Source organism: Calypte anna, chromosome 2, assembly GCF_003957555.1.
Source record: "Calypte anna isolate BGI_N300 chromosome 2, bCalAnn1_v1.p, whole genome shotgun sequence".
Lineage (NCBI taxonomy): Eukaryota > Metazoa > Chordata > Aves > Apodiformes > Trochilidae > Calypte > Calypte anna.
In genome coordinates, this window is record NC_044245.1 from 76790699 (window position 1) to 76818551 (window position 27853).

At 38.5% G+C, this 27853-nt stretch overlaps 1 protein-coding gene across 2 annotated transcripts in view; it reads right to left on the reverse strand.

Moving 5' to 3' along the window:
* Window positions 1–27853, reverse strand: part of FBXL7 (F-box and leucine rich repeat protein 7) — a 169003-nt gene that overhangs the window by 104142 nt on the left and 37008 nt on the right. Inside the window, exon 2 of one of the 2 annotated variants that reach the window (XM_030446405.1) lies at window positions 23220–23309. In XM_030446405.1, coding sequence (XP_030302265.1) covers window positions 23220–23309 — 90 coding nt within the window. Of the gene's footprint in view, window positions 1–23219; window positions 23310–27853 lie in introns of those variants that run through there. The other variant, XM_030446406.1, reaches the window with a different exon arrangement.

Consider the following 27853-nt stretch of genomic DNA (forward strand, 5'->3'; position numbering starts at 1 on the left):
ACCCAAAGTGATAGTACTTTAATTACAATACAGGAAAATCAGTACTTTCACTGTATGGATCCTCTCTGCCTTTACAATCATGAAGAGTTATTATTTACTGGCTTGAAAAAGAATTGCTTACTGATCCTCTAGTGAAAATATATTGAAAAGGGAGTTTTAAACCATTTAATTTTACTCAGCAAATATCCTTCAAGTCAAATCAGCAGAAGGTGTAATACCTCTACCAGAAATAGTGTGGCTTGTGGAACTAAGGAAGGGATTGTCCCACCTGCACTCTGCACTGGTGAACCAAATTCTGTGTTCAGTTTTGGGCTCCTCACTACAAAAATGACATTCAAGTACTGGAATATGTCCAAAGAAGGTCACCCAAGCTGGTGAAGGGTCAAGAGCACAAGTCTTATGAGGAGTGTCTGAGGGATGTTTACCCTGGAGAAGAGAAGGCTGAGGGGTGACTATTGTTCTCTACAACCACCTGAAAGGAGGTTGTAGTGAGATGGGTGTGAGATGGGTCTCTTCTCCCAAGTAATCAGTGATAGAACAAGAGGAACTGGCCTTGAATTGCACCAGGGGAGGTTTAGACCAGATGTTAAGAAAAATTCCTTTACTGAAAGGGTTGTCAGGCACTGGAACAGGCTGGCCAGGGAAGTGGTAATGTCACCATCCCTGGAATTATTTCAAAGACATGTAGATGTGGTGCTGAGGGATATGGTTTCGTGGTGGCAGTGTGCTGGGTTAACAGTTGTCCTCAACAATCTCAAAGATCCTTTCCAACCTGAATGATTCTATGATAACACTCAAGACCTCTGCATTTCTTTTTGTGCATGATGGAAAACTTAAAAAAAACAAAACCAAAAACACAACAACAAAAAAAAACCCACCCACAACAAAGCAAACAAAAAACTATAAACAAGCAAACAAACCAAAAAACCCATCTTAATTAGGCTCTAATCCATGACCTTTTGAGGATAAGGTCCTCCAAACATCTTGGAACAGTTTTACCACTGCGCAGAGTTTTAAAATGAAGACTATAGAAGATTATGAAGAGTATAGAACTGAAATATTGTCAGGACCATATCAACACTTGCACAAACTCTATGTGTAAGTATAAATTAGAGTCTTTATTAGATTTCAGTTATACACACTTAAAGCATATTGCTATTCTGAATTTATGCTTGACAGATTAAGTAAAATTTTTCACTGGTGTAATTTTCATACCTCCAAACACGAAAGAGACTTCAAATAATCTTTTGCATTCCGATCAAAATTATATTCTCATTCACAATCTTTGGGCAAGCCATAAAAACCAATCCAAAACAACAACCCATAATAATAAAATCCTCTTGTTTTATTTTAGAGTTTAAGAAAGCTTCCATTAGATTTAAAATAAAAAAAATAAATAAAAAAAAAATATTAAAATACCCACAAGCTTACAGGCAACTATACATTCTATTACCCTAGTGTCCCATATCTTTGAGTTGATTCCCAATTGAATGTAAAGAAAATAATTGGTCTTAATTTAATCCTGCTTCTTGCATGTTTTCAGATGTGCTTATTCTCAAACCAGTTCTTTCTAAGCTATATGAAATAGCAGTAATATAGAGACGCAATTAAAACAAATGAAGAAGGCTTAACATGGGTTTATTAAAGTGATACATAATATCAGCATTCAGTTTCAGATTAAGTCACGTATTTCTATGCAACTGAGTTCTCCCGTCTCATTCTTTGACTAAGATCAAGTCCTTTAAAGGAAACATTTTGCCTCAGACTTTAACAGGGACAGCTAATTCTTCACAGTCAACTTGATGCTTCACTTTTCAGAAAGAAATTCCCATTTCTTCTCCTCCCCTCCCTTCCTGTTAAGTCACAGAACCACAGATTTGTCATGGTTGGAAAAGACCTCTAAGGTCACATATGCATCCATCAATTTCCCCTCCCTCTGCTCCCAAACTCCCCTCCCCCCAAAAACACCAAGACTACTAGAGCATGTCCTGAAGTGCCTCATCTACATGATTTTTAAATACCCTCAGGGATGGTGACTCCACCACCTCCCTAGGCAGCTCATTTCAATGCCTTACTATTCACAGTAAAGAAATTCTTTATAATACCCAGTCTAAACCACACCTAGTGTAACATCAGGCCATTTCTCTAGTCCTATTGATATTTACTTGAGAGAAGAGGCCAACACTCACGTTCTTACAGCCTCCTTTCAGGTAGTTGTAGAGGGCAATAAAGTCTCTTCTCAGCCTTTTTCTCACAAGCAATTACACTGGGCATCCAAAAATCCTACTGTTCCCCCTCCTCCACTACCCAAACATTATTTGGTACTTTTGGTGATGACTCATTTGCTCACAAGCTTTCTGTTTAAGATAAAGCACTGAGCTTCCACCATTCCAGGGCTTGAGGCTGGGGAATAGCAAAATGGGAAAAGGTTTTTGCTGTCCACAACTGTGAAGTTTACTGGTCAACTGATAATATGAGCTTAAAGGTGACAATTTTACTTTTCTTGAGTAAAGCTGTAATATACATATGAGGAAAGACTATACAGTTTATGTAACATCAAAACAGAATACTGATTTAAGGGACACTCTCTCACACCTACCTATACGTCCTTAGGCAGCTTACTGTAAGCCTAGCTCATAGGAGACAGTTATCTGAAGAAATAATTACAAGGATAAATGTTGCTTAATTTTAGAGACCTCGTGATAAATGTGCAAGGAACCTAAATTTTAAGTAATAACTCCAGGTAATAAATCAAAGTAATTCACATTCTCTTCTGGAAACCTTCATGTTTTCCAAGCTAGCTTGTGTTCCCAGAACTCTAAAAGCAGGCATCCACATTCTGCATGAAACAGCGCTGCTGCCGATCCTTAAATTCTCTTGTTAAATCTCTCCCATTTCATAGCTAATCACATTTTTATAGCAGGCACGAAGCATTCTACAAGGCCCTTGTTGAGCTGTTTCTGTAAATCAAAACCTTATTCCATCATTCTGCTCCCTGGCAGCAGAACAAGGTTACTTTTACCATTTATGGTTGTAAAACCCATCCAGCTTTTTTCCCCCCCTTCAGTTGCAGCCTTTTTTCCACTATTCATTCCCTCTCTGTCCTGCTCCAAGTAAGATATTCCAAGTTCAGTTAAACAACTTCAGAACTAATCTTTAAGTTTCTTCTTGTCTTCCAGTTACAACCTCATGAAAACATTAACAAGAAGACAAATGAAATACTAATGCAGTATTTAGGTCAAGAGCCTTTTTCCCACCTTAAGACACATGAAACAAACCAAAAGAAGACAAAAACAGCAGCAGCTTAAAAGCTCTTTAAGTTATCACTGCATGGTGTATACATATACTAACTCATAAAATAAGGCCCACATCAGACTGGAGGTGCTTGGAATCACAGTTTAACACTGATATAAATATTTATTCCAATGTATGAGGAAGAACAAAGAAGCAACACCATTGAAACTTACTATTAGACCACCTATAAGCAGCTACCATGTTCTGGAACATAGCAAGCTTAAAAAAGAGTGGAGTGGGGGACTGGCGGGGGTGGGGGGGAAATCCCGCTGTTAGATATGCTGTCCAATTGCATGAATCCTTCTGTAACATAGGTTATGAAACAAAGAGTGTCTCTTTACAATGACCACAGACTGAAACACCAGATTCAGTTTTCGCCATGTCTGGTTCTGTTCTTCCCCTCTGCAGCTCAGACGCAGAGCATCCTGCCACAGAAACAGGAGACTGAAAGGACAATCTCTGCCCTTCCAGAAGCCCACACATGGCACATAACACAATTTTCTAGTGTTTTTATAAATGAACTTGACATCTTGACAACTTGACTGACTTCATCGATGATTGTATCGACTAAATCTGGTTTATCCATATATCAAGAACAGCCTTTTAGTACTATGAGGAAAGGCTGACGGAACTGGGAATGTTTAGTTTGGACAAGGCTGAAAGGAAACCTCATTGCTCTCTACAACTACCTGAAAAGATGTAGGGAGGAGGGTACAGGCCTCTTCTCTCACGTAAATAATGATAGGACTAGATGAAATGGGCTGTAGGTGTACCAGGGGAAGTTTAGACAAGATCTGAGGAAGAATTTCTTCATGGAGAGAGTAGTTAGAACAGACTGTCTAGGGAGGTGATGGAATCACCATCCCTGGAAGTACTTAAAAATAGTATAGATAAGGCACTTCAGAACATGCTCTAGTGACCATGGTGATACAGATACTGATAAATACATTTTAGTTATTCTATTGTTTGGGGAGGAGGGAAAGAAGGTTATGTTGATAGCTGGACAAGGTGATTTTAGAGGTCTTTTCCAGCTGTGACAGTTCTGTGATGGGATTTGCTGAAACTGAGAAATCTGCACTGAAAGGTTACTGACCTTTAAGCTCAACATCTCCTGAATCTTATAGTTAAAATGAACAAGGTAGAAAGCCTTTCTGAGAAGACTGTTCTCGCATTAACTAGGTGACTCAAGACAGCTGTGAACTCATGCTGCTCCATCTTCTGCATCAGTAGAAATCTGCAAGCAATCAATAGAAATGATGCAGCTACCTGCTTATCAAGTGGGCTTGGTTTTTCTGACTTCTGGAATCATGCCCTAAATAAAGCTGTTCACTTAGAAGAGGTTTGATTTTATGTGTAATTTATTATACATACTCTATGCAGATGTAAGCACAACTAACTGTTGTTACTATTTTCCACCTGGAAAAGCACAGTGACCATACTGATTAATGGCTCCATGATTACATCATTCTTGACCTCATTCCTTGTAACTAAGCATATTTTCTGAACAATGGAACAGAGGGAGATCAAAAGAAACAAATTTTCATGGTCATAAGGTTCTTGACACACAGACCACCTGCATGAGATACACAAAATACCTTTGCAACCTGAACTCTTGGGTGCAGGATGAGGGAACTGAAGGGTTTTGGAGTAAGAGCTGGGTGCTAGCAATTAGGAGACTGGTTGCACATGAGAGAAAAAGAGGGAAATGAGCCATACAAAATCTTCCTCTGTCTGTGGAAGCTGCCACTCTCTCCCCTGGGCCCAGCAGGATAAAGGTACCAAGGAGTAGATTTTCATCCAGAAAGTGTCAGGGAAGAGCTGTGAAGAATGAAAAGTATGATGATATCTCCATGCTTGTATTCTCTTCTTCTTGATCGTCTTGTATTACTTGCACTACTACTAAAATTCACTAAAGCACCAACAGCCATGTCCTGCTCACTGGCTCTCTGACACAGAAGCCCTCACAGCTGTTGTTAACTGTGACAGAAAGGGAAGGTAGGAGAACATCCACTGGAAAAAAAAAAACAACAAACAACCAAAAAAACTAAAAACCACATTTAGAAATTAGGCTGCCTGCAGAAAGCTTGCACTTTCTGGTAGAAACTTCAACACAGCCATCCTTCTCTCATGCTTAACATAATTAGCTACAGATGAATGGTTTTGAGAGCTCATTAACATGGGGGGAGAAGAACAGCCCTCCTACCCTCAATGGCAAACCAAATCAAATGTGGGTTACTTGTTCATCCAAAACCAGGTCAAATTATTGTCTAATAGTAAAAGGAATAAATATCTGGAGTAGCACTCTTAAGTCAATGGAGCTAACCTTGGATTTGCACACAAACTCTATCTCATTATATTCCAAATTGCTAAAAATGCAGCTGATGTAAAAAAATAACACAGTAGCTGAAAGATCTGAAGAAAAGCCTACTTGGATGTGTTTTTCTGAGTAAAAAAGAGTGGATAGTTAGATTCAAATCCTACTGTCAACATAGCAAACATCAACATTAATATTTTCTTCTCTTATGTAACGAATTTTCAGATCTCAGTTACACTGCTGCCCTGCTATCTCCTGGGAGGAAGGATAAATTGGTTAATAAAGTTCTTTCCAAAAAGAAAGCCTTCAGAAGTAGAAACATCTGCTATGTTCATTAGTCACCATTTGGCCTGAGTTCAGTAGCAAGGCAAACTACAAACCCATTCCCTTTCTCTTACCTAGAGAGGTCACAGCAAATGTGATCCCAGGTTAACAGAAATCACTGGAACTAAGATGGCTGTGAAACTTACAGATAGAGCTTCTTGTTCCTTCACAGCAGCAGTAAGAATGAATTCACACACACTAGCATCTGATGGTCACAGGAACTTGTACAAGTAGACATAGACATTCAGGTAGCCAAAAATTAGATGTAGCATTTAAGAAAACCAGAGTGTATTTATTTTTTAAAAGTACATGAAAAGTTAATTCAAAAATATAAGCCTATAACCACAGAAATCAGGCAACATTAGTTAGATTGCAGCAAAGCTGGAAGCTGAATCCACATATCAGAAGTCTGGGTTGAACTCTTCCACTCAGCTGCCAGGGCAACTGGATTGAACAATACTGGAATCATACACTTTTTATGTTTTGCATTTAAAAATACTAGTAAGGTTGTAAAGCCAAGCACTGCAGAGCAGGTAAATAAACGTCAGTGCCCTATTAGTTTCTCTCTTTTTCTGCTGTGTGGGACTATACTATGCAGTAGTCATTTACAAGACAAAATACTGTTTTTTTTCTCTCTTCATTCAAGAAAGAAATCTATGTGTGATATACACAAGGCACAGTGCCCAAAACAAACTGTGTGATGAGATTATTAATGGGCTGGTTTATTCACAAGAAAACCCACTATAGAAGTTTGCTGTTGTGATGCTCAGTCTTCCAATACCATGAGTCTAGATATTCCCAAACAAAGCCCCTAGACCTGTTTTGAATGATTTTGCATATATAAAACACACTTTCATATATTCTTACATGCAGAGAAAAACGTCAAGATAAAATGTAGGATACTTAACAGCTAAGAAATTTTGGCATTGCGAGGTCATCACTGCACCCCAAGAACCTTTTTGCAACTGAAGAGTGCTTGCACGCAATTGTCCCTGAAGCTTGCCTGATACATCAGAAAAACAGGAAATTAGTACTATTTAAAAGATACAGTATATATATATATATATAGTAGTAGTATATATAGTAGTACATATAGTAGTGTGTATACATATATATATATATATAAAGTATTATTTAAAATATGCTCTGAGGACTATACCTGAAATACCGGTACCACAGCTAGAGTGGCAACAAAAAATAAATGATAGGTCCTTGAAAGAGCACCCTCTGGTCTTATTATCAATTGAGGCAGAAAAGCTCTGAAATGCAGATTTTTGGAATCCATAACCATGACAAAGGTAAGTTAAAGTTTAACAGAATTTCCTAATTATAGAGTGCTTGAATTCAACACCATGAATACTGTTTGAACTTACATCACATACCATTGTCCTCTCATCCAAAGGTTTAGGGAAGGACTAAAATAACAGAGAAAGAAATCAACATTCAGCATCTAGAATTTGGAAGTAAATTCTTACTCTATCAAACTTCAGTGAGATTAATGTGCAGAGATATACTGCATTTTAGTCAAAGCCTACAAGCTTTGATGTAGCAACTAAGCACTTTTTAGTACCTAAAGTGGAGACTACAGCAGGCTACCTCCTGACTTTTGCCTTCATAACAATTTGTGAACCTTTTTATTTACAAATATTCAGACTAGCAATATAATTTATTAATTTACTATATATCAATTTCAGTGAACTCCTTAAATATGTTTTTGTATACTTCACTGCTTCCCACACACACGAGACTAAGTTCTGCTTTCTCTCACATGTTTCTATGAGATACCAAATACTTTTTCCCCATGTGCCCTTCTGCTAAATTTTACTATAGTTTCAAAGTCTTAAAAGTCTGCAGAAAGTCTTCAGTAGTTCTACAGAACATCTCAGCCATCTCCAAGAAAACTACTTTGACAGTGACATTGTCAGTGATGCTTTCCCAGTCTGTGAGGCAATTCAAATCCGTTTTCTTTTGATTAGTATTCTCCAAAGGGGAAATCCAGAATTTGGTGTAAAGCTGGAAGGATGCTATCTTCCACCAAGGCAGAAGCCTGTCCACAGTGTCAATAAACTCTTAAGTGACAATCCACTTCCAATTTATAGGTAAAAGCCAGCACTATCATAAAGAAAATACTAATTAGTGAACAAAGTCCAATGTGACAGCAGGTAGAGTCTGCAAAAGGTCGCCAAGAAGCCCTTTTAATCTCTAGTTCTTACACTAACAGCTGACACTGCTGTGAAATAGAAGTCCTACAAATATCTAGGCCAATCTCTCTCTCCTTCACATCTCAGCAGAGACACCAGAACTTACCACAGTCTAGTTAAATGCACACAGAAATGACTCCAAAGGAGAATGGACCACATATATCTGAGAACGGAAATTCCTTTAAAAAGCCCCATGGTGTTAGAAAGTGCAGCACCGGACGAACTAAGCTATTTCACTCAAGTTTGTTTTGGCAGATTTTCAACCCTCTAGTCTATCCTTGCCTTGTTTTCACACACAAGACTTGGAACAATTCCATTTATCAAGTCTACCTAGATGGAGCATTAACTTGGCTTCTAAAGTGAGACAGGGAGAAAAAATGGAAAATGTAATGCAATTGAATACTGTTAACAATTTTCTCACTATAGTTTTATGTATGCAGGACAAAGGTGGAAGATAGACAGGGGGAAAATATCATTTTAAATCTTGAAGATCCAAAAAACTACTTTTCAAGCCATGCTTCTTGACATAAGATAATGTTGTCTAAGCATGAAAAAATATTTTTGTGAAAATAGTACACACAAATATAGTACCTCTGAGTAACTTTCAATTAAGCCAGAAAAGAAAAATATGCTTGTTTTCCATAGTTTAAGTTTTATTGCAACTATGTAGAATACTGATGATCTTCCAATCTCATACATTTATTTACATATTAATAAATACCTATGAATAAATACATGCAATATATCCAGCATACATCTACTAATGAGAACATAAAATTACTCTTCATATCATCTTTCAAGTGACACTTCTTTTTTAAAATATCAGTGCTACATTTAGATTCTATCAAGAAACAATTATCAAACATGCACACGGGTATCTATTCATATAGGAAGAACTTTCCAGTTGCAGAAGAATTTTTATAGCTGCTTAGAAAAAAAAAATTAAATATTTATTTGCTATCCACTGTCATTCATTGCACCTGAATAATCAAAGTGAAATTTAGTCTGTTTTAGAATTTAACTTTGATGAAAGTGAACTTCCATTTTATTCTCAGACATTCATTAAAACACAACCAAGTTATGATCATTTAAGTTAATGGTTATGGAAAAGAAACTACCTAAAATTACAGTATTTCTTTTTACTAAGGCCTGAATTTGACTTCTACAAATTAGCCTAGTTTAGCAGACACTCACATGTACAACATGGCAAAGGCAAGGATACAAAAGCAATGAGAAAGCATTGCCCACTGACATGACACTTTAACCTGAACTGTCTCCAAGACTTAGCATATCTTACAATATTTTTGATGGTGCAGCTTAAAGATTTTTGAAGAAACTGTACTCTTATGACCAAAGCAACTTTACCAATCTGACGAGCATTTTAAAGTATTACTGCAAGACACCGGCTGCCCTTCCTAGTGTATTTTCTGCTTTGCTACCCATCTATCAAGTAGAGAACATGCTCCAAGTCAGTCTTCCTAGTCAGCAATAAAGTATCAAACTGATGGATATTTAATGGCTTATTCCATTTGAATTTTATTCAAATTCGAAACAAGTTATAAAGTTAACACCATAGTTAACTATACTTTGTTTTGTCCTATATGTAATAAGATTTTCGCTTAACATTCACCATTAAACAAAATGCCAAAACACCTCACCTTCAGTAGCAGGTAGCTGGCCTGCTTCATTTGTAGGCGAGGAAACAAAATTAAATGAAATAAATGACAGCTCTAAGGTACAGGCTCTAAGGCATGCAATTTCGTTGATTCTTCCCAGAACAGCTTCTTTGAAGCAACAATTGCATTACACCAGAAGTTTCTAGCAGACTTTTACTATAAATGATATTAGAGAAAAAGAAAAAAAGCAAGGCTATTGCTACTGTCTGCAAGCTGAATTTCACAACTGAACTCTGTACTCCGTGGAAAAATTTGAGGTCCACAGATCAACAAGTTGATGTTCACAGGACTTCAGCTCTATTGACTATTTTGGCAAGTGGTCAGCCCTTGCACACTCATCAAGAAGTAGAGACAATAATTCTTACTTTCCCTTCTAGGTATGCTTGATTAAGGAGACCCAAGCTTCATCCGTAACCTAAATCAACACAGTTACCAGAGAAGCCATGGAAAATTGTTCCTCTTATCAGTAGAAATCAACCGTGCAGGATCTGTACAAAGATTAATCTTACAAAAGACAGAATAGATAATTTGGAGGACAACACACCAGTAACTTCTCACCACAGGAGCTCTTCTAGAAAAGCTTTGCTACTCTCTTTAAGTCTCATGTTAATTAATGAGGAGTAGCAGCAAAGTCTCAGTAACAAATAATATTGCAAGACTACAAGTGAATGCTTTCCCTTGCATTAGCAGAATACACAAGGTACATTTTCGACTCCAGAACTCATTTATATAATAGATTATAACAAAAATCTAAAGCTTATAACTTAGAAATGAGAAGGAAAAGGAGGAAAAAAATTCTGGATGAAACAGCATTCAAGCCTACTTTGCAATTGCACAAAGTTTTGGCATGTTATTCCATTTAATTTTAATTGCCTGCAGGCAGGCACTGCTTGCTCTTTTCATACCTACTTTCCACATGAAAATGGACTAGGTGTAGTTATTAGGTGTTTCAAAAAAGCCATCAGTTACTACTTCACACATCCCCCCCTTATATGGGGGGGAGCATCAGGAGATGCTAAGAGCATCAGGAAAGAAAGCAGCAGTAAAGCAGAATTAAGTACTGTCCCTAAGTCTGTCATCCTCTCAATCAAGAACACACAGTAGAACTACAACCTAACCTTCACACCATGTCCAAAAATGAAGAATTCAGAGCTTTGTTCAGTCTCAGCTAAGATACTTTGACTACCTTACATGGAGAAAATGCACAGCTCTGAGGGCTCCAGAGAAACTAGCAACTCATTTGCCTTTAACCATGTGACTGCAAACTGCCAAGAATGCCCTGTGGTTCTATAGTTAACCATGTTTTTCCAAAGTCACTTGTCTAGCCATCATTAAAAAAACCTTAAGGTCTTTATGCTAAGCAACTCCAGCCCAGACAAGAAATGCAATAGAAAGGGGTTATGCATACCAGTGGCTTCTGACTCACACACCTCATACCCTCAACTTGTAAACCTCTGAGCAGCCATGTTTTATTCATCCTTGGAGAGGATTAATTTAATTTTGATTTCCTCTCTCTGTTTGCTTTGGAGGTCTGTAACTTGAGCAAAATATATATGACTAAAATTTGGCAGCAATTAGCCTGTAATATAATGTCTATCATTTCAGCCTGGCTCCAATATTCAGAAAGACAACAGACTGACAGCAAGGGCAGCTTCATCTCACCTTCAGAAAGTGGAAGACTGGTGTAGTAATAAGGAATGGCAAGACATTTCCAGGAGCTGACCTTGAGAGGGATGGGGTCCAACATAATTCGTGTGACTGAGGGAACACACTGCCCAGCAAAACAACCTTTGATCATGACAGAGAAGGAGACAGCAGGCATTTAAAACTCATGACCTTTCCATTATCCAAGTTTTCTAATGGTTCTATGATTATAATTCTGAAGCAGTAATGTTCCATGCACATGGAAAAACAGCTTCTGTTGCATTCCAAATAAACATTTTTTTTTAGTTAATTCATGACATTGTTCATAGCTGAAATGCATTACCTCATCTGAGTTCAGTGGTACATACCTACAGTCATAAGGTCCAACCAGTGCATGAAGAAAGGCATTATTGCCTGGAGTAAAACAATCCAACCATCCTGACACAGACCTTGTTTCAATGACTGCTGAGCACATAAGGACTCCTCAGTACAAACTCAATTATCCAACATCACAAATTATTACCGGTTCAACAGTGTACTAGTCTTCTAGAATTTCCAGGTTTCCATCCACCTAGAATTGCCAAGGTTCCATAGATCAGACCTCTGTACCAGTTTATCAAGATTGTATTGGTGCTTTCACCAGAAGCATTCTTTAAAGGGACACAAGCACTGGAATGCAATGGCCTACATCTGCCTTAATATCTTAGCACTACGTTAGCCCTGTGTTATATATGAAATGTGAAACCATACAGAAACTTTCTTTCCAACTTACCTTTGCTATCTTTTGCCATCACTGCTACCTTTTCCCAGTCTAAACTCAATGCCTTTAGTTTGAGTAGTCCCTTTCCCCTGAAGTAAAATTCAGTTTGGTACTTCATGATATGGAATTTTGTGGCAGAAATGGCAAAAAAATTCTAGTCTCAATACCCAAACTAATTATGACTGGTTGAGTCAAGTTCCAAAATTAGACAGAAAAGAATGGCACTTATAAGACTTAACTCCACAGTCATAAATAAAAAAATAAAAAAAAACCCACACCAAAAAACTATCCAAACAAACAAAACAAGGCAGTGGGGAGGAAATAAACACTGATCTGTAATAGTCCTTAAGTTTCCTACACAGCATTTCACCCAGACCCACGACACAACACAAAATGTTCAAACACTGAGAGTAAAACCATGTATTTCAACACCTTGAATATTTTTTTTTCATTTAAATATTTACCATAGAGTGTATCTGTGGTTTAAATAAGTATCTGGATGTGCAAGACAGCAGCATTTACAAGATGATACAACACAGTCAACAAATGCCTGGTTTTCCCTGGCTCCGTTTTGTCATCTTATAATTCCTTCCTCAAGGAAAAAGAGAAAATGCTGATTTTTCTACTACTTCCAGATGTTAAAAGGCAATGGTTCCGATCAAGATACCTGAAGCTTAGAAAGCTTCAGCTAGCCTGTACATCCACATTAAGAAAAATAATCCTAAACACATCTGAGTCAGTAAGCAAAGGCATCATGTCTCACTGAGTTCTGCGTAGGATGCTCCAACAAACTGAAGGCAGGAGTGTCCTTAATTTGGATCAGATTAATTTACTCATTTGTACATTGTGTCTGTGTTAAGTTACTATGTCAATAAAAACAATGTGGGAGGCTAAAAGATTCCATGCCTGGTAAATCTAATTCTGAGCTGTGCAAGTCATTCACAGACCACAAGAAGTGTGCCCACAAAACTGGGTCAGAATTGAAGATTGCCATTCAAGAATAAACAAATTCTTTCAGTTGGTATTTGAACAAAACTTTTCTAGCTTTTCTAATGAGTAAACACACACCAGAAATTACTGCAATACAGTGTGGAAGAGGTGAGGGCTGGAGACATGTTTTCAATTGAGCATCCTTCTATGCCAAGTTACTTGAAAATTCCAATAGTACACAGATGGGAAGAGCTGAAGTTCATCCAATCTGGAATTTAGTTTCCTGGACACAAGCAAATTAATACCAACCCTAATAAATTAAAAGGAAAAAAGAAACCAAAACAACAAAAAACAGGGAAAAACCAAAACAAAAACCAAAATCCAAAACACAAACGAAAAAAAAAAAAAAAAAAAGCCCCCAACCAACCAAAAAACAGACCACTTTTTTCTTGATACAGAGAAACGGAACATAGAGACCAGTATCAATACCAAAGAGTAAACACTCAGATAAAAAAGATGTAATGATGTAATTTCTATAACAGGGCCCAAAGGAGACACACTATCCTTTCAGCAATATCTGAGCCTGCTAAGTTTATAATATATCATATTCCGAAACCAACAGAAGGACAAAGGTTTGTTCACTCATATTTTTACCACACTTTTGTGTGTGTGTGACTTTGACACCGATATGATCTGTTTTTCAGTTTCTTTCACCTAGTTTTACGGTTCGCAGTTCCAAGCTTCATTAGTTACACACACACACACTTTTTAAGGCCAACAATTTAGCTACTGTTCAGTTAGTTTCACACCTAATTAGTGCAAAATACTACATATCTAAAATGGGTTGCTCTGATTTAGAAACCACAAACGTTAAATAGCTACAAGTTCACAACATATTATCCTTCTGTGCTCACCTTATTTCCAAGATTCATGAATCACAGAATCACAGAATCACAGAATTAGCCGGGTTGGAAGGGACCTCAGAGATCATCTAGTCCAACCCTTGACCCACCGGAGCAGTTGCTAGACCATGGCACTGAGTGCCACATCCAGTCTTTTTTTAAATGTCTCCAGGGACGGAGAATCTACCACCTCACCAGGCAGTCCATTCCATAGCCTAATCACCCTCTCCGTGAAGAAATTCTTTCTAATATCTAACCTAAACCTCCCCTGGCACAACTTAAGACCATGCCCTCTTGTCTTGTTGAAGGTCGTCTGGGAAAAGAGTCCAGTTCCCACCTCACTACAGCCTCCTTTCAGGTAGTTGTAGACAGCAATGAGGTCTCCCCTGAGCCTCCTCTTCTTCAGGCTGAACAGTCCCAGCTCTCTCAGCCTCTCCTCATAGGGCCTGTGCTCGAGTCCCTTCACCAGCCTGGTTGCCCTCCTTTGGACCTGCTCCAGGACCTCTACATCCTTCTTAAACTGAGGGGCCCAGAACTGGACACAGTACTCGAGGTGTGGCCTCACCAGCGCTGAGTACAGGGGAAGAATCACCTCCCTGGACCTGCTGGTGACGCTGTTTTTGATACAGGCCAGGATGCCATTGGCCTTCTTGGCCACCTGGGCACACTGCTGGCTCATGTTCAGTTTCTTGTCAATGCAGACTCCCAGGTCCCTTTCTGCCTGGCTGCTCTCCAGCCACTCTGTCCCCAGCCTGTAGCGCTGCATGGGGTTGTTGTGGCCAAAGTGCAGGACCCGGCACTTGGCCTTGTTGAACCTCATCCCGTTGGAATCAGCCCAACTCTCCAGTCTGTCCAGGTCCCTCTGCAGAGCCCTCCTGCCTTCGAGTTGGTCCACACTTCCTCCCAGCTTGGTGTCATCTGCGAATTTGCTAATGATGGACTCAATCCCTTCGTCTAAGTCGTCGATAAAGATATTAAACAGAACTGGGCCCAACACTGATCCCTGGGGGACACCACTAGTGACCGGCCACCAACTGGATGCAGCCCCGTTCACCACCACTCTCTGGGCCCGGCCCTCCAGCCAGTTCCTAACCCAGCACAGGGTGCTCCTGTCCAAGCTGTGGGCTGACAGCTTTTTCAGGAGAATGCTATGGGGGACGGTGTCAAAGGCTTTGCTGAAATCCAGGTAGACCACATCCACCGCCTTCCCCTCATCCACCAGACGGGTAACCTGATCATAAAGGAGATCAGGTTGGTCAGGCAGGACCTGCCCTTCCTAAACCCGTGCTGGCTGGGTCTGATCCCTTGCCCATCCTGCAGGTGCTGTGTGATTGCACTGAGGATGATCTGCTCCATAACCCTGCCAGGCACTGAGGTCAGGCTGACGGGCTTATTTTTCTCAAGGGAAAGCTGAGGAATACTGACAGAAACAAGGAGATGCCAGACTTGAGGAAAGCACAGTAACTTGAGAAAAAGCACAGTAGCAGGCACTGTGATACAACAGCCAGAAAAGAACAAAATGACTCAGTAACTCTTAAGCAGACATTTTTCAAACATGTAGTACCTGTGGCACTATGGGCAGTATCAATCTTAAAATTATAGTAATTTGACAAGCTGACATAAAATGATAAGATACAGGAAAACAAAGCAAGATATTTGGAACAATAAATTTAAACTATAGCATCTTAACAGGGATTGTCAAGTTGAAGGCAAAAATTTATTTTTCCAATTTCAGTATTTAGATCAAGTACAGAATTAATCTGGAGGAACTTGCTACTGTCAATTCATAAATTCTGGAAACTGGATAAGTCTGTCATTTAAATATGCATTATCAGGTTGTATATATTCTTCAAGCAATTTTAGGAAACAGCCTAGCATTCAAGAAAGGTGGCTTTTAAACTAGCAAATGGTGGGCAATCATCAGACACTTCAAGATGACTCTTCACTTTTGAGAGCACAAAACTACTGCAAATAGCTAGCATAAGCAATAACAGACAAAGAAGAGTTTAGTGCCAAAACTCCCCCGTGATAACATTATTTAAGTAGTTTGGTACAGCATTCTAAAGAGAGAATTACATTTGGGATCTTGGATTCCTTAAAATCAGATTTACAGGTAATTGAATCAACTGTAATCACTCCTACCAAGCATCAGATCTTACTTTGGTAAAACTAATGCCAGGTTTTCAAATCAGGATCACTTCTCCTTCACTGTACTGTAAGTGCATTTGCTCTGGTAGGTCTCACATTTCAGGCAGCAGATCAAGTAAGACTGCAGTTTTATGTACATTTCCAATTTGTTCTTAGCATTGTTTGGGCAAGTTTTAAACATTTGGCTATAGCATTTCAGTACAAATTAGCCAGAATAACATAAGGTTTCAATTTGCAGCTTTAACCTTGCCAATGTCCCAACTACTTTTGCCTTGTATTTGAACTCTGATTTTAATGCTGATTATAACGATATTGTTATAATTAGCAGAACAGCATTGCAGGAACACTGTCTATTAGACAGCAAAAGCTTAACAAGATGTGGTTAAACACAAAGAGTGCCTAAGAACAGCCTTTATACTACTTTGTAACTCCACATACTGCTTGAGGTGAATGCATTTATGTATGCATTCAGATATGCCGGTTAAAGGAATTTACATAGTTAGTTATTTATTCTGCCAAAGTGTTTATAGTTTTGGATTTATTAACTGTTATGCCTCCCACCACCACCACCACCACCCCACCTTCCCCCTCCCTGCCTTATTCCTCTCTAATTTTTTGGCTTCAAATGATTCTTCTCTGGCACATTCAGTAGTTCAACATTTTACTACTCTAGCAGTGGAGTTTTCTGGAAAAGTAACACAAAACCCTAGGAAACTTACCTGGTTTCTAGTTTCCCTACCAACTCAAAACAGCCACAGTTCACTCAAAGCCAACCAAATCTCAGCCCACTTCCAAGTAAGCAGGGGGAAACTCAGGCATTCATATCAGGTTCAGACAGGGTTTGATGCACTGGAAGTCTGCTTAGACAGTCCTTCAACAGACAGTAGAACCAAAAGCTCAGTCTCCCAGTATGAGATGCTGCAAAGGACACGGATACATAGGAAAAGAACAGCCATCAAAAGGATTAGGGATTACACATATGCCTGAATGCAACCAGAAAGAGCATATACAGGTTTTTCATTTCTGATAAGGAGTAAGTAAACTTCTGAATGTTAAAGAGAAATAGAAAAGAAAAACAAGAAACTGGAGCTTTCTTAACAAGTACCAGGTGTAGGAAAAGACCAAGGGAGCACTTTATGCCACAAGGAAAAACTGGCTGGAAAGCAGCACCACTTTGTAGCTACAGTCTTTTGCCACAAAACTTAATTGTCTCAGTGTCCTGAGAAGATACACAAATCATTTAAAAGCTTCAACAGCACTTGAATATATTAAACATAGCTACCTACCTCACTATGTGAGCCATAATACACAGAAGGGTTTCCTTTTCACAAAGTGTTTTGAGAAATGTCAATGTATTCCCATGTAGAGCTGTAATAAACATCCTTTGATATACAGCTCTAACTTTATATAAAAACCAAAACATTTACCAAGAGAGGCCCAACATAGTAAGGCTTTTCTATGCCTCCAAGTATGAAAGCCAGGGAAAAATGTCTCTCTCATGCTTAGACATAGAAAATTAAGAGTGCAAAATGACTACTTTGAGAGGTTGCAGATATTGATAAAGCTGAAGCTATCTTCCTTTACAGTTCAGTGAAAATGTTTCAAAGTAGCTGTTTGTTCCATTATTCACTGCAGTCTTCTATTATTGCTTTAACATCTTAAATGTCAAAGAAAGAATGATATGGCTGAACACTCTATTCCCACTTTCCTCAATTACATATTAATTACACATTTAACTAACTTAAAACTTGTAGAATAAAGCAATCCAATACTAGTAATCAAATTCCAGTGGTTTTGAAAGTTACTTAAAGGTTATTTTCTTAAGAAATTATTAGAAGAGTACAGCAAATACATTAAGAATTTTAGCTGTTATTAAATGAAGTCTAACTTATTTAATAAAGCTTATCCAAGCTTTTGTGTTATATTGGATATAAAACCAGTTTCAGTTACTCCTGTAGCCAGTATTTCTATGATTAAAGAAGACTTGAGTGAATGCCTGTAATTCTACATTCAGAATAGTAGAAGTCCTACTGGAGAGCCCCTAAATTCATAAAACCTGCCATGAGCTGTAAGTGTTTCCTCAATTTTTTCTGTTGGTTGGTTGGTTTGGAGGGGGCTGGTTTTAGGGGTTAGTATGTTGGTTGACTTTTGTCTTTTTTGGTGGATTTCTTAGATTGGTTTTAGTTGGTTTTTGTTTGGTGTTTTGTCCTTGGGGTTTTGATTTTTTGTTGTTGTCTTGGTTCTGAATGGTCTTTGGTTGGTTTTTTAAAAAGACTTCACCACAATGAAAAACAGTACTGAAAGAAGTCTAGTTCCTCATTCAAAACCCTCTTTGGAACTTTTCACATGCCAGGGGAAGATAATGGCAGAAATTTCACAGCATAGACCAGCACTCATTAATACACCATCCATTCCAAAAAACTTCAATGGCAGGCACCCCCCATAAAAGAATGCTGAGGACCACAGCAATCCAGTGTGATCAAACTTAAGCAGAAATCCTCTTGTAATGACTATAAAGTAATACGTCTGTAATTAAAGCATTTCATATTTGCAAAATGCTACATCTTCATGTAATGGTCCCCCAAAAATTATTTAATGGAGGGAATGGTTCCTAATGAATGTAATTAATTTGGGGGATTTCCATAGTACAAATCTAAACTTAGGAAAAAAATTCCTCTTCTGTTGAAATGCATACAAACAGGTTCAGCCAAAACAAATGCATTTGATCTCCACACTAGCAGCAGATTAAAATTTAACTTATGCAGAATACAGCAGCTAATCCCACTGCATTTCCACAAAATTCAAACCAAACATTTAACAGGATACATTCAGAGGTACTTCAGTACTGAGCCCCTCTGTCAAATCACTGTTTTGCCTCAGGACTGATACTTCAATTTGATTTTACAGAAACTGAGAAATAAATTAGAATTTATACATGGAGTTCACACACATGCTCTCAACTTAAAGCTTCATCTGTATTAGTGCTTAACAGCAATAAACATGAAGTGAAAACAGTATTGATTTTTTTATTTGGAAAACAGACAGGTTAATATGAAGCATTCGATGCTCTGCAGGTGTCAGAAGAAAGCTCCCTGGATCAAGGTAAATCCATACAAAAACATTTATTGTAATCTTCTAAACCAAGTTTTAAACAATAATATTCCAGCTGCAACTGTGTCTAGCAAATTGCATTTAAATGGCCCACAAAAATCCATTTAGTCTTTCACTTGCCAGCAGAGCAATGGGGGGTAGGAAAAATTCATGCATTCTCAAGTTTCTAACTGCAATTGATTGATGGGGTAAAGAATTGTAGGCAATGTCTGAGCCTAGAAATGAAGTACAAGGCAGTGTATATTCAAAGCTAAAGAAAACTTCACCCTCAGAAGAGTAGTTAGCATGGAAGCATCAGTGTGCATGCACACCCACAGACTACCATGTGTTCTTCTGAGCCAGGATGTAGCCAACATCCCTACAGCAAACTCTAATTTACATAGAGGACCAGACATCTGCTTTTGCCACCTGCACTTCAATGAAGTACAAAAAGTCACAATGAGAGCATCTGAACTTCAGTTTCAGCACCAGTACAGTCTCACCTTTGCATCCCTCTCAAGTGCATCTCTGGTATCTAAAGTTTGAATTTAGTAAGTTTCATGGTCTGCCAGCTACTCTCTGCATTCCCCCACACAACAGAAAGAAGTTAGCAGCTAGACCTCCATTGCATCACTGGCTGAAGCAAAGATACAGATACATACTCTTTGCTTTTCACTGGTAGGGGATGTGTAGTTCACCTGGCACATTTAAAAGCATGACAAGCACTTTGTCTCTTTTAAACATAAACCTCAATTCTATAGATGTGAGGGAGCGTACCATATTTTTGGCTACAACATCTCCCATTCCCACCAGAAGATAATCTTAACAGCCTATCTAGAAGTGGCACACCACATAAACCACTTCAAGCAGCTTCTTACCCATATCCTGTACCCATCCTATAGAGAAAAATCATGCCCTTGAAGCAGATACAATTGTTGCAGCAGACAAATGAAAAGAGTGGTTCATTTGGTTGTTCCAACTGATGGCAAGATAACACCATCTGTCACATATTTTCTAAAATGGTTTGCTCTTCAAAGCAACAATCCTGCCTGACACTGTTTTGCAGTCCTTGGGGATCCATACCTGCCTAAGCAGTACCTTACATGACTGCTCTCTTCTGTAGAGTACCACAGAACTTGCCTGCATCAGTGCCATAAATTTCCTGACTAGTTGTTTCAAGGCATTTCATTGATTCAGCTTCAACAAGTGGTTCAACTGTCTTACAGAGACAATATAAGACATAATGCATCAGACTGGATAGGATTAGATCTGTTTGCAAAGCTGGAAAGCAGGAGCCATGAAAGGACTCAAATGGACTCAGACTCAAACACAAATTCCTCACTTTTCAGAGTTGGGCACTCAGGAAATTCAGTTGCCAACAGGAATTTGATGGATGCAAAGAGGCTGCCTGCAAGTTGTTCATTTAGGATGATTTCACATGCTAATGAAGGTGAAGAAGAGTTCACCTGCAATGTTTCATGGTCTTTCCCACACCATGCCAAGGATGCATACATCTCACCACACACAACACATGGCTCATTCACAGGACAGCACACATGGGGCTAAAGAAAAGGGCAGAATTGGAGCTTTCTGTCCCTGTAATAAACCAGTATCCCCAGGACGACTAAGATACATTTACCCATCTCTGGGGTGGGCAGCTACTACTGTACCACGGCAAACAAATACTAGAGCATGGGGTTCTATAAAAGTAAATTTAACTAACACATAAAATGTTATGTAAACACCCCAGTGAAAAGATATAACTGCCACTGCTTGTACAGCATCTAGCACAATCAGGCTCCTGTTCATAGTTGGTCCCTAGACATTACTCTCCAACTAAACACTATAAAAGCATTCAGTCTTACAGGCTCAGAACAATACTCATCTTGCAGAAGGTGTGAGTCTGTTTGATTGAATCCTCCTATGGCCTAAGTCTACTTGACATGGGAAAAGAGAGGCAGCATTAGTAAAAAGTCCAGACACACATTGGTTGATCAATGTGCCTTCCAGTAACAGCACTAGTTTCAACAGTGTTCTACCCCACCACTTCCTTTTCTCCATTCTCACTTACCTTCATGGAACTCTTATGCTCCCTGGTCATGACATTCAAAATATCAACCAGATTATACAGCAATCCACATTAAGACAAGCCATATTAAACTGAACCACATTAGTAATACCTCAGCAGAAGAAATTGGTAGAAAAGTATTAGTAGAACAGGCTGAGAGAGAGACAAATTCTGCTGTTTGCAGAGTAATTGTTTGTCAAATCACTATTTTGTAATGAAAATCTGAACTTGCCTCCAAGTACAGAACACAGAACTCAATTGCTCTGAACCCTTCCTGAATCTGCACAAAACCTCATAAAACTTATCTTTACAACAGCATCTGCTGACCTGCATTTAAGTCTCTCTCACTAATGAATTAATCAGCTGACAATCAGTGGTGAAGATTTCATGGTCAGCACTGGTATTTACAATGGGCTAGATTAAGAACATAAAATTTAGAGATTAGTAAATTATTCTCTTGCATTACCTGATTTAAAAATACGGAGAATAAATCCAACACTGTTTACTGACTAAAATAAAACAGAAATCTAAAGCACTTGTTATATACTGACTTCAGAGTTTCCACTATTCCTTTGTGACTTTCTTTTTAACCCCTGGATATCATACAAAAAAGTTAAAATGTTTTTATACATCTCCTAAATTTATCTTATGTCTTGTGATACACCTCCTTCAGGTACTTCAAAACTTTTTAATCTAAAGCTTAGAGAAACATGAATTCTAATATTCACTTTAACTTTGCTAAAAATGTATTTATTCATCGTTAAACTTATTGCTCAGACTAAAAAGCACAGATTTTAAATCAGTATTTCTCATGATTCACAGGTGTCAGATCTTCATTCTTTATATAGGATTATGCATGCATATATTCATTATTTATATGGTCATTTGTTACTTTCATGGACTGCTTTTAATGTACAAATTCTACAGTCATAGTCAAAACTTGCCAAACTAGAACTATTTAAAGTCTATGATTTCTTTAATCTTAAGAAATAAAAGAAGTATGAGAGCTATCAGAGCTTGTAACTTAATTTGTAATGACAGAAGGGTAGGAAATTAGAATTATTGATAACTACCAAGTACAGCCAACTTATTATGACAGCTTTGAACAGAAATGCTAGTTAAGGCACACAAATTTACCATAAAAAAAAAAGCTTACATCATAAAACTACATATAGATGTAGTGATTTCTCCTCAGCCTTTGAATATACTCTTGTAAAGCCTAAGGCAAATACATTTTCACTTCACAGAGAACACCTACTCACATATAAGAAGGTAGCAGGAAAGGATGAGTGTTTCTCTGTTGATAGACCAACATTGTTGTTGACGGTGCAACATTGTATTAATACTGACACAGAAGATAACTCCTTCCCCTACACATTAAAAATCAAGTCCTGGATGATTACTTCAGTAACTGTAGATAAGGTGTAGTTAAATCCTTATCAGCAGTTCATGTCCATAGCTACACTTTTGAAAACTTCCCTCAAAGGAGCTCACATTTTTATGGTGTTCATAGTATGAAAGTAAGAGGCTGATATTTAACCTTGAATGTATACTTAAAGCTTCTGTTAAGTACATTTTTCAAAAAAAATTCAAAATAGGATCTCATCAAACTTAAGTATAAAAGCAGAAAAAGTAACATGTAAAATTGCTAAAAAATTCCTATATTTTTGTCTTGAATAAGTATTTTAGATCCTTTGCCATGAATACAGCAGGTAGGAATGATAACTCTATATAGGAAGAACAATTTTTAATTTGTAGTATGCCTATGGTGCTGTACACACAAGGAATGAGGAGGGAAGGTTCCTTTTCTGAACATTGCTACAATTATGCTGGAGGCCTGAGCTGTGTAATGAGTATCAGCTGCCTACCTTCACTGGTAGCTGCATTCTTCTGGGCTTTGGTGGGTGTGTGATCTGTACTTGAACTCACGTCGGATGAGATGCTTGAGCTGCCTTTGCCTGCAAAGGGAGAAAGAGGTGGAGAGGGAGAGAGAAAAAACATGAGTATCAACAGCAAAGTGTGCTTCTATATCAGAACCTGGAATAATTCCAGAAGACTTTAAACTAAGTTAAAGCAGCTGATATTAATTTTGTACACACTGGGGTAGAAGTTAATTGCAATAACTTACAACATGTGCGTCCTTATGTGTACTAAGGCTGCAGCCTCCTGTATCACTGGGCTCTCATTATGTATTTGCTAAGCCCCATTGTAAATAAAAGTGTGTAATTAACATTAGGGGAACTTTCATGATCAGCTTTCTCATTCAAATACCTTTAACACAGATCAGGTTAACCCTTCATCAGCATGAAGGGTTAAATTTAGTTTTCTTCTCTGTGTTCACATCATGTATTCAAGTCACTTAGTCACATGAAAATGAAAGCAAGGTATCTCCTGTTCCTCCTACTGCTTGATGCAATACATAATTTTCAAATTACACTTCCACAGTTGCTGCTCTTCACCTTTAATTTCTTATGTAAATCAAAACCAGCTCATGTCTCATCTTTTTTCTTAAACCTTTTCCTGCATTTCCTACAGCAACACACTCAGACCTATATATGGGATGTCAAATCAGGCTAAAGTTACCAAGAGAAAACATCCAAATAGAAAGAAAAACACATAGCTGAGATAGATACCATAGAGGGACAGCGGGGGCTAAACCAAAGTTGTCTTTTTGTTTACGATGATTCACTTCTGTTTCTCTTCACTCCCTCTACTCAATTGCAGCAACTACTAAGGAATATATTCCACTATAAAGTAGGAACCACACCAACCATCCAACCAGCATTACGTTAGATAATACTAGAGAGAGGAAAGGTAAGGAATACTGTTACATTTTCAGAAGTTATCTGTTCCCAAAGACACTGCATCAGTGAGGATCTGTGTTAGTTCTTAGACCAAAACTAGGCTGCATGCCAAAAGCTAGGTGACACCGTGTTTCTGTCACTTGACTAAACATATAATCATAGGAATGCTAGCAAGAGATTTTTCTGATCTGTTATTCCAATCAAGGATTCCTCAGGGTTCCGGTTACAGTATGCCTGGTTTTCATAACATTTATATGTAAGGAGGAGGTCTGCTTTTTAAAGGTGCCCCAGCAGAACACGGATTTAAGTTTTAATGGGAAACGACTGGAGAATGTGCAAACGTAAGTTACTTCACAACCAAGGTACTGCCACTCAATCCATCAGCCAGCCCTAGAGAATCATTCCCCACGCAAAGTTGCTGAAGTTAACGTGCTCAGATTTGAGAGATGATTGTGGAGTGAAAGGATATTAAGAAGGCCAGAAGGAAGTAGATGATCTTTATTTAAGGTCCATTCCAATCCAAATCACTCTCTGAAGTAAAAAATAAATAAATAAATAAAGATGGCTGAGGCTAATAGTTGTGTGTGGTGAAAAGAAAAAAAAAAAAGTATGCTTTCAATGATTGACTAAATGCTTTTCACATTCCTTTATGGAGTTAAGCAAAACCAAGAAGCAGAGCTTCTAGAATATCATCTCAATTGCTCTCAAGCTGTGCCACGAGTTGGAGAAAAGGATTGTGGTCTTAATAGAAATAACTGCCCCCACCCCCCTAAAAGCTCTACAAGTAAGGTTGCATGGGTTGCTGTAGAAAAAAGGCAGAGGGAACAAAAAGGGTAAATGTAAATGCTCTTTCCCAGACAGAGACAGAGAACTTCAAACACCTGCAATAGCTGATAATAATCATTAAATGACAAGAAGGGTATTTAGATAGTATTGCCACTACCAGCAGCTCCTCAATTACCAAGCACTGCAACTGCAGAGTCAGAAAACAAACGTCAAGGAGTATCAGCACTCCTTAACAGATCAATAGAAAGTTAAAAAAAAGCTAACAACAAAAAAAATGAATTACTGGAAAACAATTATTTCCTCAAAGCAAATAAACAGGATTTCCTCTAAAAAAATACATATATCTTTTAGGGGGGGAAAGGAAATCAGTGATACCAAACAACATTAGTTCCTAGTTGGTTGTCTGTGGCATAGGTTGTTTTCACAAAGCAAATCCTTCCTGTGGCTACATAACTTGCCATCAGCATCAATAATATTTCAATTTACACTACATCCAAGCAAGCATTCAAGAGCACAACAGAAACAGTTCACTCACTGTAAGGTTCTGATTGCCAGTAGTAGATCCAATAGAGATTATTTACAAGTGAGCACTTCTTCAGATAACTGTGAAACGCCAGATATGTCTAGATATTTACCATTTGAATCTGCCCGAACTTTTAAGACATTTTAACTTCTTGAGAGAAATTTTGGTTGGATACCAGTTCCTCCTGCAATACTTTTAATATTTTATGATACTGTTAGTGTTCTCACTGTATACAGCTCTGAAACAAGTCACCTTCCTCCCTGCCTGCTCTGAGGCTCCATTCAGGTGGATGTCAAGCAGGAGATACTGCCTAGTAAATATTCAGTGCAGACACTACATCCATTCTTTTAGTACAAAACAAAGCCATTCACTTCTAATACTCTTGATTTGGCAACTACAGACTCATGTATGCATCTAGCTAGCACGTAAGAGTATCTGAGTTTTCTACAAACAACTTGGGGTTTGGTAACAGTAAAGAGTGCACGCTCCGAAAGTTCCAAGATGAGAAAAAACAAAGAAATCATAGGTATATGAAGAGGCTGCTGCCATTCAGAGGGACCTCATCAGGCTGAGAAAAATAGTCTGACAGGAACTTCAGGAAGCTAGTTCAACAGAAGGAAATGCCACGTCCTGCATCTGGGAAGGAGTAACCCCACACAGCAGTGCGTGCTGAGGACTGACCAACCAAGAAGCGTCTTGACAGAGAAAAAAATTGGTAATTCATATGGATCCCAACAAAAGCTAGCAATGGGTCCTTGGAGCAAAGAAGCCTGACAGCACTGCAGGCTGCATTAGAAAAAATGTAGCCAGCAGGCTGAGGAAAGTGAACCTTCCTGCCTTCTTTTCTGGAGTGCATCTGGAGTGCTGGGCCTAATTCTGGACTCTCTAGTACAGGAGAGGTAGGGCCATATTGAAGAGATTCCAGAGAAGGACCATTAAGATGAAGGGACTGAAGCATCTCTCCTATGAGGAAAGGCTGAGAGAGCTGGGACTGTTCAGCCTGGAGAAGGATCAGGGGGATCTTTCTAATGTATATAAATACCTGAAGGGAGGGTGGGAGGAAGTGGGATCCCAGCTCTTTTCAGTGCAGCCCAGTGACAGGACAAGAGGCAGTGGGCACAAAACAAAATCTAAGAAACTACTGCTAAGCATACAATTTTACTTATTTTACAGCAATGATGGTCAAACACTGGAACAGGTTGCACAGGAAGGCTGTGAACTCTCCATTCCTTGGAGATACTCAAAACTTAATGGACATTGGCCACGAGCAGCCCGTGTTACCTGACCATGCTTTGAGCACTGAGGTTGAACCAGATGATCCTGAGGTCCCTTCCCACTTCAGCAATTAGGTATTTTTATAATCCAGGTGCCTCTCTGAGAACAGCATTTTGTAGACCAGGAAGTTGTATTAATCACCTTGTGATTTCAGAGCTTCTATAAAAAATTCATTATATGAATGCCTTTCCAACTGACTACACCAGCTTTTACAATACCTTCATTTTTTACCTTTAGTAATAGCAGCTTAATTGTAAAGTACTAGATCTTACAATGCAGCTCATTACAAACATAAATCCAAGAACTACATAAACAAAATAGCTGCAAATATAGTTCACAAAGGTACAGACTTTTTTTTCCTTAGATAACTTATCTTAACCAAGTTCTTTAATAAAGATTCTCACCAGGAAGCTGTGCTAGTAATGAATAACAGCAAATGTAGTAGCCACCCTTTAGTATTCTTAACAGACATGAACACCCAAAAGTAAAGGGACGTGAAAGGAGGATGACCTATCACATCCAGGGTTCATTCTCTGAAAAGCAAATCAAGAAGGGTCTGTATCAAGAGGAAACTTTTCAATACAAATGCTTTAAACAGAACTTCTGCCTTAGAGGAGACGCATTTAGCCCTCAAGTCAGAAAACCCCGGACTCAATAGAGAAGCTTTCTGCCACGCTCTATTTGATGCCCACATTTTCCTTTCAGGAAGTGAATTGCAAAGCAAATGGAAGAGGCAAATTATGAGACTGGTGCTGCCAAACATTCAGCCCATAGCATAAATCAGGCCTCACACTCACCTGAGCTCCTCTGAGGCAGGGTTCTGCACTGCTTTTTTCAGGGCCTTATCTGCCACATAAATTCAGACTGCTTGTTTCACTAATGCCATAGAAAAAATGAAGGTGTAGCATAATACTGGTCTTCAGACGAAAATTCACATCCTCAGTTTAAAAAGTGCACTGAGAAAAAACCATAGCAAGTAAATATAACACGACCAGGGTTCTAATGCAATGACAGCTAAAAGTACCAGGGGGCAACATTGCAAAAACTACAGAAGTAATGAATTTATTTGATCCTCTGCTTAAACCAGTTTAAAGCCTGCCAAATACTCCGTTAT